This window comes from Anastrepha ludens, chromosome 4 (assembly GCF_028408465.1).
Source record: "Anastrepha ludens isolate Willacy chromosome 4, idAnaLude1.1, whole genome shotgun sequence".
In the NCBI taxonomy this organism is placed as follows: domain Eukaryota; kingdom Metazoa; phylum Arthropoda; class Insecta; order Diptera; family Tephritidae; genus Anastrepha; species Anastrepha ludens.
The window spans coordinates 75,586,184-75,603,704 of NC_071500.1; the positions used below are offsets into that span (position 1 = coordinate 75,586,184).

General features: G+C 34.6%; 1 protein-coding gene across 3 annotated transcripts in view; it reads right to left on the bottom strand.

The window, feature by feature from the left end:
- Positions 1-17,521, bottom strand: part of LOC128859868 (agrin) — a 34,816-nt gene that overhangs the window by 10,474 nt on the left and 6,821 nt on the right. The window contains exon 2 of one of the 3 annotated variants that reach the window (XM_054096986.1): positions 16,197-16,429. In XM_054096986.1, coding sequence (XP_053952961.1) covers positions 16,197-16,335 — 139 coding nt within the window. In that variant the 5' untranslated portion in view covers positions 16,336-16,429. Of the gene's footprint in view, positions 1-16,196; positions 16,883-17,521 lie in introns of those variants that run through there. The other 2 variants (XM_054096984.1, XM_054096983.1) reach the window with 2 other exon arrangements.

A 17,521-nucleotide genomic window follows, 5' to 3' on the forward strand; every position in this document is an offset into this window, starting at 1 on the left:
ACATACATACATAATTGGCGCGTACACCCTTTTTGGGTGTTTGGCCGAGCTCCTCCTCCTATCTGTGGCGTGCGTCTTGATGTTCCACAAATGGGGGCACCTACAGTTGTGTGCCGACTCCGAACGGCAGATATTTTTTGTGAGGAGCTTTTTCATGAGGAGCTTTTCAAATACACTCGGTTAGCCATTGCCTGCTGAGGGGCGACCCCTACTAGAAAAAACTTTTTCTTCATTTTGGTGTTTCGAGATTCATAAATAAATGGATGCGATGGTATACCGAAGTTAAAAACGTTGACGGCTTCCCTGTACGAGACCCAAAACAAAACATCTCTCCAAAGGAAGATCCGAAGATCATTGATTTATTTGTGACTAAGCCGAACTTATTGTGGGTGAAGGTGAAGCAGTTTTAAGTTTAAAAGTGGTGTTAATGTATCGAAAGACACATTATTGGTCGCAAGCATCCAAGCTGAAGCTGTGTAGGGTGGAAACCGCAAAATGGGATTGAAATGTTGGATTGGCTTTCACAGTCGCCTGATGCCAACCCTATTTAGGCATTTCGTGAAGCAAAAACTCAGAGGAAAACAAATATGGACGATCATACAGTTATCAAGGCAAATTCGACTGATTTGGAACCGATTACCGCCATAACTTGCGCGGAATGTAATGCAAAGTATGACTCAAAGATGTGAACCCATTATCGCTAATGATGATGACTTTACATTTTTATTGAATACCTACATACATATTTTGCATATAATAAATATTATAAGCCCATACAATGCAGTTTTTTAGAATTAAGTTGATCAAATAATTTGTAAGTTGTGGTGGTCACGCTGTACGTGACATTCCTAGCTTTCGTCTGATACTAATATTGTAATTATTTATCTACTAAATTACGGTGTGCGTTATGAATTTTTATACAAGGTGGCGCAAAATTAAAAATACATTTTGTTTTTGAATAACTTTTTTTTACTAAATAAAGAACCATGATTTTGAGTTATGGACATTTGTATTTTGACCTTTATTGGTCCAGTTTTAATTAAATGATTATTGAAATATAACACAATTTTAATAATTGGCTTATTGTGGAGCGTTAGTTGTTTGTTTGAAGGCACACGTTAATTCAGCTATCAGGAAGCGTTTTAAAGCCTGATGTGAAAGTTGGAGATTAAGGGCCTCGGAAATTCAATGGGAAGGTACTTATTCTTATTGTAATGAGTGTGATGAAATGAATATAGTGTTTTCATAAACTGGTTGAGGGATGCATACGTTTGATAGGCGAAGGAAACAATAAAGGAATAGAGCAACTCACTCGAAGGTGCTGTGGTCGAGATAAAAAAAATATATACTTTTTTAAAATAAATTGACCTGCTAGGCGGCGCTGACATTGAAATGTTTGGAAAAATTTGGTATAAATTTCTTTCCAGTTTGCGATGCGCTCGTAAGAAGTGAACCGCTCTCCAATAAGGTCTGACTGCATTGTTCGGAACAGATGGTAATCAGAAGGTGGAATGTCTGGGGAATACGGCGGGTGGGGCAAGATTACCCAATTCAATCCCTCTAAATATTTCTTGACCGATTTAGCAACGTGTGGCCTGGCGTTGTCATGCAGCAAAATCAGTTTGTCATGTCTACCGTCCCATTTCGGCCGATTTTCTTTGAGAGCTCGATTCAAATCGCCAGTGATGGTTTCAGATGGTTTGAAGACTTCATAATAAATGACACTCTTCTGATCTCACCAGGTGCACAACATAACTTTTGAAGCATGAATATATATTTTTTTCGCATGAATATTTTTGGTTCGTCTGGCAGGCTCCAACATTTTTGACGCTTAGTGTTATCATAATAGATCCATTTTTCATCGCCAGTGAAGATTCGATCCAGAAAACATTTTCTTTTCTGTCGTTCAAGAAGCATCTCACACGTCACCAAACATGTTTCGATATCGCTCTCCTTCAATTGATGTGGTACCCAGTTACCTGCTTTCCGGACCATTCACATCGCGTACAAACGTTTACCGACAGTTGATCTGTCAACATCCAACTCTTTAGACATATCATCAAGGGTTGGACATGCGTCTTCATCCAATATTTGTTGTAGTTGAGTACCGTTGAATTTTTTCGGTGCCCCTTCGCGATCTTTATCACTCAAGTCGAAATTGCCACTTTGTAAGCGTCGAAGCTACTCTTTACAAATTGTATATGCTGGAGCGTGATTACCGTAAATATTGAATATCACGTCAAATGAATATCACGTCTTCAAGCATATGGGATAGGGCATACACACATACACCCATACATATACATATATATATATACAATACAAACAAAGTGGAGTAAGTAAAAGTGAAAGTGGTAAATTACTTAAAAACATACATAAGTACACATATAAATACGATCAATTCCGCATAATTGCAATTCATTAGACTGAGAATACCAGTTAACTGAAGTGAAAACAAAAGAAATTTAAAGAATCAACTAAAGAAGTCATATACATATGTATGTGTCTTCAATAAATGCACGTATATAAGATAAATAAATAAAAATAAAAAGCAATGCGTCTATTTATCAGTATATTTATACCCGCGAACTCTTGTGCAAGGATATTATAATTTTGTTCACATAATGGTTGTACGTAGCAACATAAAGGAATCGAGATATATGTATACTTATAGATATAGACATATGTACATACATTGAGTTTGCTTGAATAAAAAAATAACAGCCAGCCCAATTTAAATTTTACTAAAATGGGGCGCTGTTATATACCTATGTACATACAATTGGGTCCGAAATGAATTTAGAACTTCCTTACTTACATATTTACTTATCAGTATGTATGATACATACATACGTACATAAACCATTTATTATTGATTTGTAAAACTAATGACCTATATACATACATACATACATACATATGGTAACCTCAATTGACAATTTATACCAAGAACGCTAAATTTTCTTTTATTTTTTCACACAAGTATGCATGAGTTTATCTACATATAAGAGCGCGCTTACATATTTACATGAGTGTACATACATACAGCGTACTTGCAAATGCAGCTGCCTCTCACTTCCAAGTGAAAACGAGATTATGGCGTAGTTGTAACACTGGACCCATTTGTGCGTTTGCATATTTGTAGAAACCTGACCTCGGAAAGTTATTTGTTTGTTTATATTTTCAAGCCTTATTAACACGTCACCTCAGAAATTTTCTCTCAACATATATTTACATACCTAGTTGAAAAGTTTTCAAATACACTTACATATATGTAATTACATACTTTACTGACATTAGGGTGGTTGGATGGTTAAGGGGGAAAAATGTTAAATATAATAAGAATAGATACTTATATACCATTCTGAATAACACACGCATACTTTTTTTATTGGTTCTTTATGTAAATAATTTTCACAAATCTAATGGTGTTCACACTCATGATTCAATAATAAAAGGTTTGCTCAGTAAGCAGCATTCTCGTTCTCTCTTGATAAATCAGCTCCCTTAGCAATACACAGGGTTGCTAGCTTTAGAAATGTTTAGTAAAAGTGGAGGAAAGGTAAAATTTGTAGAAAAAAACATTTCATTTTCAAAATGGTCTGTTTACGAGCAACAACCCGCTAAAGAGTTTTTATCGGTATGTCCACGACTATGGTAGTATGACATGAAATACATACCGCTTAAGTCAGGACATGATAGAGTAATTGAGGTAATCCGAGATCGATAAAAGAAGAATTTGAAAAGCTTTATTTTTTATGATGTGGTGATTTAGAAGGAATTCATGTTTTGAAAAGAGCATTTCCCAAAATTTACGACAGGGAGAATAATGGGATAGTGCCAATGCAATCGATAACATTGCAGACCTCATTATAAGAAAGTTTGTATTGACGGAACTTGTTTTCAATGGATGGATGAAGTGTCCAGAGGAGGCTTTGCGAAATACAGTACCAGCATGAAAAAGCTCTTCATAAAAACCATCCGCCTTTCGGATTAAGCCTAAAACTGTAGGTCCCTCCATTTGTGGAACAACAAAACGGCTAAGCACCTAACAGAATTGTAGGCGCCAATTATTTATTTATTTTTAACGAAATAGTTTCATACTGGTGAAACTTTGCAACTTCGTGATCGGTTTTAAATTTAAAAATTAATTCACAAAATAAAATCTTGGTTTAAGTGAAATAATTTCTTGTTTTAATATCATACTTGGTAACTTCCGCTAATAACTTCTATTTGTACCACTATTTAAATTCAAATATTAATTAAAATTAGTTTTTTAAACCGTTCGTTGTTTGCTTCAATTTAAGTAAAAAAATACTTTTTTGCTACCAATTTTACCGAAAAGGATTTAAATTGTTCCCCTTTATTCACCTTCTTAAATACAACCTTTTGTAAGGGAGTGTCAAAAATCGAATGTCACTAGTGAGCAAACCTTTAATAATTGAATCATGGTTCACACTAACCACCGCATCGTAGTCCCTTTCTATTGCCCGTAGGACACACAAAATTGAGCAACATTTGTGCTCGTAGAAAACAGCTGCTTTCCTTTGGTTATATATTTACACAATACATCGGGTGGTGTTTCGTGGTATCCACACAATGTTGGCATTGATATTTTTGCATACTAATTTTTACACACATCCGCGTTATCAGTTACAATTTTTCATTGTTTATAACATAAACCAAAGCAAAAAACCAGCAAATGAAAATAGTTCATTCATTCATTATTATTTTAATAAAATTTCATATTTTAAATTTTACAGTTTATTTTGTGAATGATTTCTAAATGCATTGTTTGGTAATACTGTGTGGTGAGAGAGCAATCAGCTAACACGTCAACGATCTACGATACTACGGAACGGAACGATGGTGAGAATTTATTTACATGGGGTCCTCATTAGTTTCATCGTCTCAGGTGGCATGGGCGTACGCTTACGTTGGTGAGTGTGAGCACCATAAAACGAATAATCAGGTTCCAAAAACGATTTCGAAAGATGAACAATTCAGATATGGTATATTGTATTCAGGTTAATTGAAAATTTGAGCCAAACCAATATACAAAAGTGGCTGCTATTAAGAAAGCTTCGAATAAGAGTAGATACAAAGAATAATAAAAATTAGCTAACCGCTGTATACCTATAATTCCACATGATGTTAGTCTGAAAATTAGTTGTCTAATGCCGCTATGTCGGGAAAAATAAATTCATCCTAAACTTAAACGCTATAAAATATGAAGTTGGGAAATAAGTCGAACTTAGCCTTGCCAGAAATTCTGTGACAAATTTTACAACGCATGCGGGTTCCTAGTACAGAAGATTGGCTGCCTGGGAACATAGGCTGTGAAAGAGCTTACAGAAGTTTAGATTGTAAGTTAAACTCGTACGAATATCAATGACAAAAATTTAACCAATAAAAAAAATCTTCGTCTTTATTCACAAGATAAAATTATGTAGGCTCTATCATGTATATACATGCATACATATGATTATACGTATGTTGATATTTGGTATTTCCTTTCCCCAAATACACTTTATTATCTACAAGAATCTGATTTTAAAGTTAATCTGAAAATAATGTGGCGGCCTAATATGTTTCACTACATATTTTTCAATTTGTGATTGTGTTGTGCGTGTCCACAACTTTGGTTGGTCCAAAGTTCGATGACGGAAAAAGTTTTCTCTAATAGCAGTCGCCACTCGACAGGCAATGGCAAGCCTTCTAGTGCATTCCTGCCGCAGAAAGCTTCTCAGCAAAACCATCTACTTTTCGAAGGTAGCATACAACTTCAAGCCATCTCTTTATGTGACTTTGGAAAACGCATCAGCTCAAATCAATTAAAGCGTTTCACAGTCTTATTATGTATATGTACATGTAATCCGACTGGCAGATATTTTTTACATGTGAGGAGCTTTTTCATAGCAGAAATACACTCGGAGGTTTGCCATTGCCTGCCGAGGGGTGACCGCTATTAGAAAAAACTTTTTCTTCATTTTGGTCTTTCACGGAGATTCGAGCCAACGCTCTCCGAAAGCCGAATGTTAGTCCCGCACCAACGCATTCGGCTACGGCGGCCTGCCATGTAAAAGCTCCTTATAAAAAACTATCTGCCGTTCCGAGGGTTAAAACTGTAGGTCTCTCCATTTGTGGGAAAACATCGAGCGTCCTCCACAAATAGGGGGAAGAGCTCGGCCAAACATCCAATAAAGGGTATAATAGCCAATTATATATATATTATATACAATATATGTAGATATATGGAATATTCATAAGTACAAGTATACATAAATATATCGCTAACAAATATGTTTCACAACAGCACAATTCGTATAAGTAAGAGAAACTTACATACATATGTACATAGGTATGTGGGACAAGAAGGAATTGCATTTTTTCTTGGGTTACTACATAGCCTAAAGTAAAAAGGATCGGTGGCGTGACAGACAGATGATTTGAACAAACATAGACTGATATCAAATTCGTATATACGAGATATTGCTACGTGTATATTACATAAATATTTACGTAGAATAAAGAACGTTTTTTTCGAATAGCGATCACTCAGGCAATAGCAAAACTAAGAGCTTATTTCTGTCATGAAAAACATGTCGGAAAAACTGTCTTCCCTTTGGAGTCTACATCAAACCTACAGGCTACACCGTCCATTTATAGGGTAACATCAAGGCACATGCCCAAAATTTAACGAGAACCCAATAAACGAAGTGCGTGCCAATTATTTCAATGTCGCCGCTGCCATGTTTCTCAATATATAATATGATATACATTATACAATAATAATAAACTATATTTAATAAAATTGAACACGTCTTAAACTGACTTCCCTACTTCCAAGATAAACGCTCTATATGTTGCCTGGAGTGTATTTTTTTAGATGTATAGATGTAGATATATACATGTACATATATATGCATATGTATATACATAAATGTATGTGCAGATTTGTATATGCATAGATATGATTTGCTTTTATCATACATGCCATTCTGTAAGAAATAAACCACCAGAAGAGTTCCCGCCAATGGAGCGGAAGAGATGTTCTAAGACGGCAGCAATGGCAGCATATAATTTACAGATTATGTCTAACGCCTTGTGCACGTATATTTACACATACATGAGTAAATAGTTTGGATGTAAATATATTTTTAAGAAGTATGTATGTATATACGCAGTTCATGCAGTCTTCTAAAGCTCTTGAAACACCTCCAGAGATAAAAATTGATATCTACAGCATCAGGAGAATTTCTCATCCATTAATTTCACATTTACACTTTTGTTCCAAATACACATCTATGAATTTGTCAATTTCCAACCTAATTTATTTTTCATATGACTGCCCTATGAAATTCTATTTATTTTGTCTTTGAATAATCATTCTCTTTTATTGAATATCTCGCAATTCATGGCGTACGGTTGGTATCGGAATTGATTTAATTAAACTAGTATTTTCAATTGAATTCTTTCTTTGTATGCTGTCCGGGGCTGGTGCCTTTTCATATCACATTCTTCCTTGGTTGAGCATAGAATTCTTTTATTGGTTGTCTCGTCTTTTGATTTGCGAGTCGATGAGTTTTAAAATGTTTTTAATTGCTTAGAATTGTTTTATTTCTAACTTCAACGAAATAATATTGCACAATGTCTTTGGAAACTATAGCAACAACACCGTTACCTGCCAGCAAATAGCAGCCAGTGTTTTTTCTCTTCACCGTTATGGCACTATTTGCGTATACATATGCATGTATGTATGTACATATTTTCACTCGTTATTATATGCCACTTTGTTCTGCTCCAATTCGGTTAGACATCAATTATTCGGTGAAATTTTGTGTTAATGAAAGGTAACGATATGTGGCATGCTACATGATCGCGCGCTGTTATGAGCATGCATATATTCACGTTCATACGAAAATATGTATGTATGTAATACTATTCACTAGTGTAAATTAAAAAATTTAACTGAATTCTAAAAACGAAAAGTTTCATCTAAATTTTTTTGGCGGAGCTGTTAAGATCATGCAGCACGTCGTCCCATATGATATTCAACATCACTTCCGCGCCAAGAGCAGTTAAAAATTGTTACCACTTAAAAATAAAAACAAAAACTAAGCAAAGTCTTCAAAGTCTTAACATAAATTCTTGCATATTATTATAAAATAAAAGTTTAATTATAAACATGCACACTAGTAATGCGTTATACTAACAGTAAAATATTTGCTTGAATGTACTGATTAAAGCAACTGTAACTATATACACATGCCCCACAAAGTCTGCGTTCACCCTACAATAACTTTTTAGTGAATGAAACACACAACCTGATTTTATAATTTTTATAAATTTGTATATATTTATATGTTTATTATATGTTTAAGTTTCAAAAACAAAAATAAATTTCAAGATTCCTCACATATGTTTTTAGATAACGGTGAATAATGGCTGTAACAAGTAAATAAAGCGACCATAAAGTCTGCGTTCAGTCTTAAAGTCTAATACAAAAACAAGATATGCTATATGCGAAAATTAAATCTAATATTTAGTTGGATATCCACGTTGCTTCAGGACTTCACTTAGCCTATTTAGCATTGAACTTACTAGTTTCTCTGTTTCCTCTGCTGTTATCTTCTTCCATTCTACCTGCATGACACTCCGCAAAACCTCTTTACTAGTAATCACTTGCTGACGAATTATTTTTTCCAATAGATCCTACAGATACGCGATGGAGTTAAGATCTGGGGACTGTGGCGGTGTTTTAAGCTGTTTTGTGGCGTTGTACAAGAGCCAAAGCTTAACGATCTCGGCTGTGTGCTTCGGGTCGTTATCTTGTTGAAACCAAAATGTTCTTGATAAGCCGAGATTTTCTGCACTTTGCTTTAAATTCCGTTTTAGTATGTTCAAGTATCCCCATTTATCCATCGTCGAATCAATAAATTCTAACTGACCCACCCCATTTGCCACAATGCAGCCCCATACCATACCCCCGCCACCTCCGTGCTTAACCGTGCCAACAAGATTTTGCTTTTCAAGAGCAGTTCCAGGTTTTCGCCAAACAATTTGACGGCCTTTTATTCCAAATATACAAAATTTACTTTCGTCTGAAAATATTACTTTTTTCCAGAACTCGGGAGGCTTATTTATGTACTCATTAGCAAACTGAATGCGTTTACGTCTGTTCACAAGAGAAATGAAAGGCTTTCTTCGGGCGACTCTACCATGGTATCCAGCTTGACGTAGAACTTTTCTGGCAGTTTCAGCGCAAATACTTTTTTTAAATGTTTGATTTATGTTTTCAACTAATTTTGAGGATGTAATCCGGGGGTTCACCTTTGCCAAGTTGATTATAAAACGCTCTTCTCGGGTCGATAATTTTTTCGGACGCCCTGACCTGGGCTTAGATGTAAAAATTCCAGTTTGCCGAAAATTTGTTACAACTCGCTGAATAGAGGAATACGTTCTCCCAATAGATTTTCCAATATTTCGGAAACTTTTTCCGTCTTTCCACATTTTTCTAATTATTTTCCTCTCAGAAACCCTCATTTCTTTTCCCTTTCCTTCCATGTTCTTTAATTATCTCCAGTTATAAATAAAATGTTTAACTAAGCTTTGTTAACATTCAGTCGAAGTAATGCGCAATCAAAAATTAATATAAAAATTAATTAAAATCAATATAAACAAGGCAAATTAACGGTATCATTAAAATAAACAGGCTGACCGCAGACTTTTTGGTGCCACATTTACATACATGCTGCTGAAATTGTTTCCCGTTATCTAAAAAGTGAAGTGAGGAATCGTTTTTTTTTTTTTGCCCTTGAAAGCTGGGAATATAGTGAATAAACAAATTGTAAAGATTTCTATTTAATCATGATATTCTATTTTGTTTTTAATAAATTTAAGAACGCTATTCGGGTGAACACAGACTTTGTGGGGCATGTGTATGTATGTATGCCTTGCCAAAATATGGTAATGGTAATGGTTGTACGGGTTGGGCTAGGGCCTTTGTGCACTGCTATCAAATTGATCTATTGTGCGCCTCTAATTACTTAAATATAATTTAATTCAACATAGTAGGCGTAGAGGGAGCATTCTCGTTTTATTAAATTTTTCAAATATAGGAAATTGAATTAAAATTAAATTAAAAAAATGTGTAAAACGACGAAAAGCAATACGAGTACAAATACTCATAAAAGCAACCACAATTACAACGATTTAGATGCTAACAATGATATGTCGGATGAATTGAGCGCGTACAGCTCGGAGGAAGACGAGGTGACATCACGAAAATCGCGAAAAATACAGCCAACTGATGCTGCGGATTACGAGGATGGGGGCGGAATGTAAAAATGTAAATTAATTTGTGTGCAAGTAAATTACAAGTGATATTTTCATATTTGTGCCGTAAGCCCTGGCAGCTAGTGCTCCTTTTTTTTATTGTAAAATAATAATTTATTGTTATTTTCCATATATTAAATTAAATTAATTATTAAGTATATCGAGGAATCGAACCAGCTCCTTAGGAGGGAGCAATTGTAGGTCTTCCTCCTCTAGTAGGTACGAGCCCAGGATTCTGTGTGTCCTGTGGCATAATGCCTCACAATTGGTGATTAAGTGTTCCTCTTCATCACAGCAGAACCTGGATAATCTTGTACTAGATAACCCTATTGTGTTAATGTGTTTATTACAGGCAAAGTGACCTGTAAGTGCTCCACAGGGCCCATTTTACCTAGGGTTAGAGCAGATTTTGCTCTGTTGGCATTGAAGTTCAAAAACTTTTTGCAGTGATTAAGGCCGCTTGTGCTGTTTCAGTGTTCCCAATGATCCCAAAACATACCATTAGGAAAATCCAAACGACGGCAAACTGCTTTTTAGAAGATTTATTTCATTTTAGTGCTTTAATTGCCTAAGGGGAATGGCAAAAGCTTCTGTGACTTTAAGGAATTATTACCGAGCAATTGTTAGACCAAATTTCAATAAAATCTATGTAGTCAAAAGTACTTTAATGCTGTGCTAACACTGTATGCATTTTTGTTTGAAAGTTGAAATTTATCACTTTAAAAATTAAGTGGATGCTGCTCAGCCGCATAATGTACTGTTATAAATACATATATATTTACACATATTGAGTGAGTGGCACATCATATATATGTAATATGTGACGACTTTTTCTTTTAATTCATATAATGCACGGCTATCCGTTTTTTTGTGAACGGCGACCGTATTATTCATTGAATTTTTATAATGCTTATTTGCAAAGCAAAAATTGCATCCAAAGCTTTATTACAGGATTCGAATCTTAAATATTCGCATTCACATGTGATGGTTAAATTTTTGTATTATTCTCAATTCCATTTGGAAACATCTTATTCGGGCACTCGATAAAATAGACTAGATTTATAATAAAATGGCCTGTAAAAAATTTAAGCTTTAAAATGTAAAAATGTTAATTAACATAACGCAACATTGAGAAAAACTGAATTAATTCAATATTTTGCGTTTGGGAAGAGTCCCGTCGAAGTTTCTGTAAAAATCATAAATTTTTAATCAATTCCCATTCTTACTATCCTCCGCTACATCTTTTTATTCTAAATTTGTAAAACACTTTGCTTTACCTTGAGAGCTTCTGTGCCCAAATTGTAGCTTTGAAAGCTTTCAGTATAACCAGTAAAAATTTTTAAATACGCAGAATCGGTTGAAATTTAATATTATTAACGAGAAATTTATTAATACATACATAATGTGTAAATTGTTCTACACAAAATTGGCGAAGAATAACAAAAACTTCTGAAACGATAGAATTGATAGAATAGAAAGAGCTGTCAAATAGAACTTGCCTAATTCGATAATCTGAAGCGACAAGCGCTTGAAGCAAAGCTGCCATTTGGCCAATTTTCATATATTTCAATATATTTCTTTTCCTTTTTAACAGTTCTCCAAGTAAATTAAGTGTGCATAGGGCCAGGACCTTAATAAATAAAGCGGTGAAATTTTTTATATTAACGCACATTTTTTTTTAATATTTTCATATTGCGCAAATTAATACAATATATTAATTTTAACTCATTTTACTCCTTATACAGCAACTGGGGCGTGCAACTAAAGGAAATACAATTTTGTAATTTATATTTTATTATTTCATTTTATGGTCTTTAAAACTATATTTTGAATATGATACTCGTATCGGCCAAGCGTTCACTTCTAGCTGTGGCGTAATACTACGACAAGCTACCAGGTTGTTCACTAAGTTTTGTGGTTCGATAAGAAATTGCATTCCCACTAAAACTAAACATACTTTTTTATGTTATGTTGGTACACTCTTCATATGAACACATGTGAATGTGAAGCTTCATTTCAATCTGTCAATTCATTCCTTGATTACAAGCCATTTAGAATCGACGTGTCACAGTATTTTCTACTGTGTCCACGTCAAGGTCGCCCAAAAGCAGCAACAACACCAGAAATCGCAAAAAAATACAGTTTATTTAAAATCTAACTGTTATAAGACAAAAGAGGAAGAAAATGATGTAAAATTATTTTTATTTGAATTTTATAAAAAATCTCTGTTTTTTCTCAATATTTGACTAGTATGTACTTTCGTCGCAGTGATAACAAATGTTTTTTTTCCAATTTCGCCCGGAACATAATAACATATGTGATAAAAAGTAAAAAACTTACATTTATTTGCCATCGCATGGTTTACTATGTATTTTTTGTTTACTCTTTGTACACTCAAAAAGATTTTAGAGAGCATGAAATCAAAACAAAACGTGCAATATAAATATCCAAAATAAGAAAAGTTGCGTTAAATTTATGTACAACAAATTTGTTTGTTTCCCTATGAAAATATGCCAGAATAATGTAATTTTATTAAATTTTAATATTTGTGCGTGGTGACCTTCTGAATGTTTTAATCGCTTGGCACATGATGCACAATACAATGATTCACCCTGTATAATGATCCAAAAAACACTTTCGGATTGGAAGCTGGCATTCATATGTTGCGATGTTTAAGCTCAGTCTCTATCTCTCAATACCTGTCTACAAGTAACCAAATACATGGAAAGACTAATGCACACATACATACATATGTATATGTACATATATGTGCATAGTAGCTCGGTAACAAACTTTGCATGCTGAAGAGCTATGCAAGTTGCAATCAACTAATTTTTCGTTTTATTAGTCAGTTCATTGCTCGCTGTAATGATAGTGAAATTTCCCCTTACATTTGTTGTTGAGGTCAGTGCAGTTGTATACTTTTACTTTCAGTGTGTCGTAATTTTAATATTGCTGTATGTTTATGATATTTCAAAAATTAATATGCACAAAATATGTTTACAACTTTGGTACTAAATTAATCCAATGCTTGCATTTGCGGATCATTCAGATAATAACCTGTTAAAAATAATGAGTCTAAAAATTTTACTACCCACGATAATATTACCCACAACTTTCTATTTTCTTCAAAAGCCATCGTTGATAATATAATACATTAGAAAAGCGTAACTATGTCTCTTAAATTTAAAGGTCACCGCAACCATAACAACTTGTATGAGAGATCCTCATGGCATCTTGTAAGCCGCTTGTAATATAGTTGAGAGGAATTCCCTTCTTGTTTCAAATGTATCGCGGTATTACATTCCTGTATGTTGGCATATAAAACTCCCTTCGCCCTTACGTTTCTAAAACCACATATAATATAATATTTTTCCGTGTCGAAGCATACACCCAGTCGCGAATTCTACGACGAATGTTTAGCGATTAGTTGGAGACGACTTCGGGTACAGGATTGGTCATACATATATCTGTGTACATTAATCGTACAAAAAGCAAGGTGATTTGAAATTTCGCGGGCAACGTACATTCGACAACTTTGGAGATAAAGCCTGCATCGTTGGAAGAGCTCAGGCTATACTAAAGCCTATTTTGGTTAGTGGTGGTTCGAGGATTGGAAAAAGAGTTGGCACAAATGTATTATATCCGAGGGGGGTTTCTTTGAAGGAATCAAATATTGATGAATATTTTAAGTATTCGGATCGTTTCGGTCACATAGAACCGACTGTCGTGGAAACGTCGTATTTAAAATCGGTATACCATTGTAACATCACCTAACAGAAGTGTACGCGCCAATTATTTATTTTTTTTGTATACCATTGTACCCATTTATTTATGAACGTCTTCGACTTCGTCAAAGGTTTTACTGCAGATGCATTTTTGGCTCTTCAGGTTGTGTGCATAGAAACACTGCTTCAAATCGTTTTCATATGCGGCACTCATTTTGTAAAAACAACGTAGACTTTCTTAATTGCTCGCAAAACTAACAAATTGCGCAACGCGTATTGCGAAAAGGATACGCCTATTTAGCAGTATTGAAAATTTTTTTGAGTTTGTGTTTTTCCGGTCACGATTAGACAGGTGGTACATTGCCCTCCTTCTTCCGTATCTTAGCAGTGTTTTGCTTTGACAGCTGTCACAGTCTCTCTGAACTCCCTCTTCACAGACAACAAAGGGAAAAATCGACAATTCACTAAAATTAGTTCAATTTCGACCAAAAACTTCATAAGAAAAAATTAAAGGCATCTACTAAAATGGTGGACGAATTAAAAATACATATGTATGCACATTTCGCAAAAATATTTTTTAATATTTTCGGTCATTATAATCATGGAACGGTAATATTTCTGCTCGGTGGAGGCAGGTTCGAAGCCCTTTGTGAGGATGAAACAATAAAGTATAGAAAAAGTTTTTTTAAGAGTAGTCGCCCTTTAGCAGACAATGGCAAAACTCCGATTGGATTTCTGCATGAAAAAGCTTTTCATAAAAAACGACCGCCATTCGGAGTCGGCATAAAACTGTAGATTCTTCCATTTATAGAACAAGATTAAGGTGCACACAATACACTAGGAGAGACTCCTGGCTTATATGTATACAGTCACTCACCTCTCACTTGATACAGGTACGATTTTTTTTAACTGTATCATTTAAGCTGCAGCGTGAATCCTCTATATATTTTAGATTTTTTTTTTTTTTTGCATTACAATGAAATGAGTGGACACTGTTTTGTATTTTATGTTGAGAAATGAAATGAAGCAAAATAAATACGATGTCTGCATGTTCGCTAAATATTGTGAAATGTAGAACACCTTACAAAAAGACCGTATCTGTATCAAGTAAGGTGTGAGTGATTTGCAAATTTGAGTCGACTAGCTTTGGAAGACTGGAACATTTGGAAAATATCATTATATCATTTATAGTACATAAATTGTAGACCCTCTACCTTTTACATAACATAAATACATATAACAATAAACAGATAATAAATTCCCATTCAAAAGATGTGTTTAATTTATATTAAAAAAATAAGCTCGAACTTGAAAGGCCCCTTACTTTACACACATATTCACCTTCTTAACGGAATGCAAGAGGCAAGAGCATTCACTTTTTTATAACCGCCATATGCTGGACATTGTTTGATAACGAGCAAAAAATTGAGATCAAAAAGAAACGAATAAATGGTGAGTTAAATAACTTAGAATGCACTCTTATTTGTATTTTTATATTTATTCTGCGTAGCTCATGGCTTACACTAATGCTCGTGGATTTACAATGTACGCATGGTTTTCCAACTCTTGTTCACGCGACATTTAACTGCTCATGTGAAAAGAACGGACTAGGCCAGCTTCATTAATTGTCATAGCAAATGCGATTGTATCATTGGCATCCTTGGCTACTGCCTTTGTATTTGTCGATTATTAGCGTCGCTTAAATAAATTATTGCTCAACAAATTTTAACAACAAAGCGAGTGCCATTACATAAATGTGGAGGAGCAATATTTTACATAGAAATAATATTTGGCAAATTTATTAAAGATTTGTGACTAAATTTTTTCTGTATATAAATTTGAATATGTCAAATGATGTATTTAGGTTAACATCATGGGTTAACATGCGTATATACACACACGCAAATAAAAAAACATACGTATGTGAGTATTACCTAGAGTTCTCGAAACTATTCAGGTCTCTTCACACTACTCGTATTCTAATCTCTATTCTCTATTCTATTTCTCGAAATTCCGAAGAAAAATGAGCCGCACAGACTTGAGCATTAGAAAAAAGTATTTGAAGGAAAGCGAAAAGAAAAACTCACATGAAAACAACATAACTTGATTACTTTACATGACTTCACTTACCAACTGCGTTTTCGCTTTGGCTAACGGTCAACAGCAGTACCATCCCAAGCAACAGTGTCTGTTGCAACATTGGCAACGTGTTTGCAATCGTGTCGGTCGATTGTTGGCGTCGGCGATTAGTGGATGAGCTGCTCACCATTTTCACTACACTTTTCTGTTTGTTTAATGTTTTGTGTTTGAAATCGTCGCGTCCTCGAAAAATTTTCTCTATGATTATTGGCGTGGTGCTTAATCTTCGAATTATAATATTTTACTTTGCTTTTATTTGAAACGCTTTCGCTCGTTAGCACCAATCAAGCAGCAACAACAACAACAACAACAACATAGACTATAATTGTAATTAGTGTACATATGGAAATTGATAAGCATAGACGTCAACGGTGTTTGGCTAAAGCAACAACAATGCACAATCTTAGTAAAAAGTAATTTCAATATTTGCTGGACCGTTGGGACCGGTGCTACGCCTACGGCCCGTCCTTCCGTCCGTGAGCACGATAACTCGAACGAAAATTCATACATTTCATGGGATATTGGTACACATAATTCTCTTTCTCCAAGATAATTTGGGATTGGAAATGGGCGAATATAGTCAATAACCACGCCCATCTCCCATATAACTGTAAATTTCAAATAAAAAAAAACATGATATCTCTGTTATAAATGAAGCAAAATCACTAATTTGAAAATACTATATGCTACGGCGGTAAAATGTTGGAAATGGGAAGTGCCACACCCACTTTGGGTAATAAAATTTTAATAAAACTCGTCCAAACTTGGTACACCTATTGCTCGCCGCCTTTTATTTGTTAAGATTCATTTTAAATACCTTCCTCTGATGTTATAAGCTCTAATTCTCGATTTGGTTTGATACTATTACTATTTCCATGACTACGACATCACAGTCGTGAAGGTGGTGTTATGGTATGGGGAGCAATATCTTATTGTAACGCGTTCGAATGAAAATGGTAGACTACAAAATGATGGGAAGCAGATAAAAAGCTGTGTTGGAGTCATCTTTTTCCGAGATTCGTGTAACATTTGGTCCTATTAATTGGTTCTTTCAACAGGAAATTGCACTTATAAAACTTCAAGTGGGGGAAACTTTGAAACTTTAGCATGGCTACTGTATTCCGCAGATCTGAACAGTATTGGAAATCTATGGGGATGGCTTGCTTGTAAGGTTTATGAGAATGAGCAACAATTTGAAGACAAAATTCCAAATCATTAAAACAACCTAGTCTGAAATTTCATTAGGCTATCTGAAGAATGTGTACTAATCCATTCATCAGCATATTTACGAAGTAATTTACAAACAAGATGGCAGC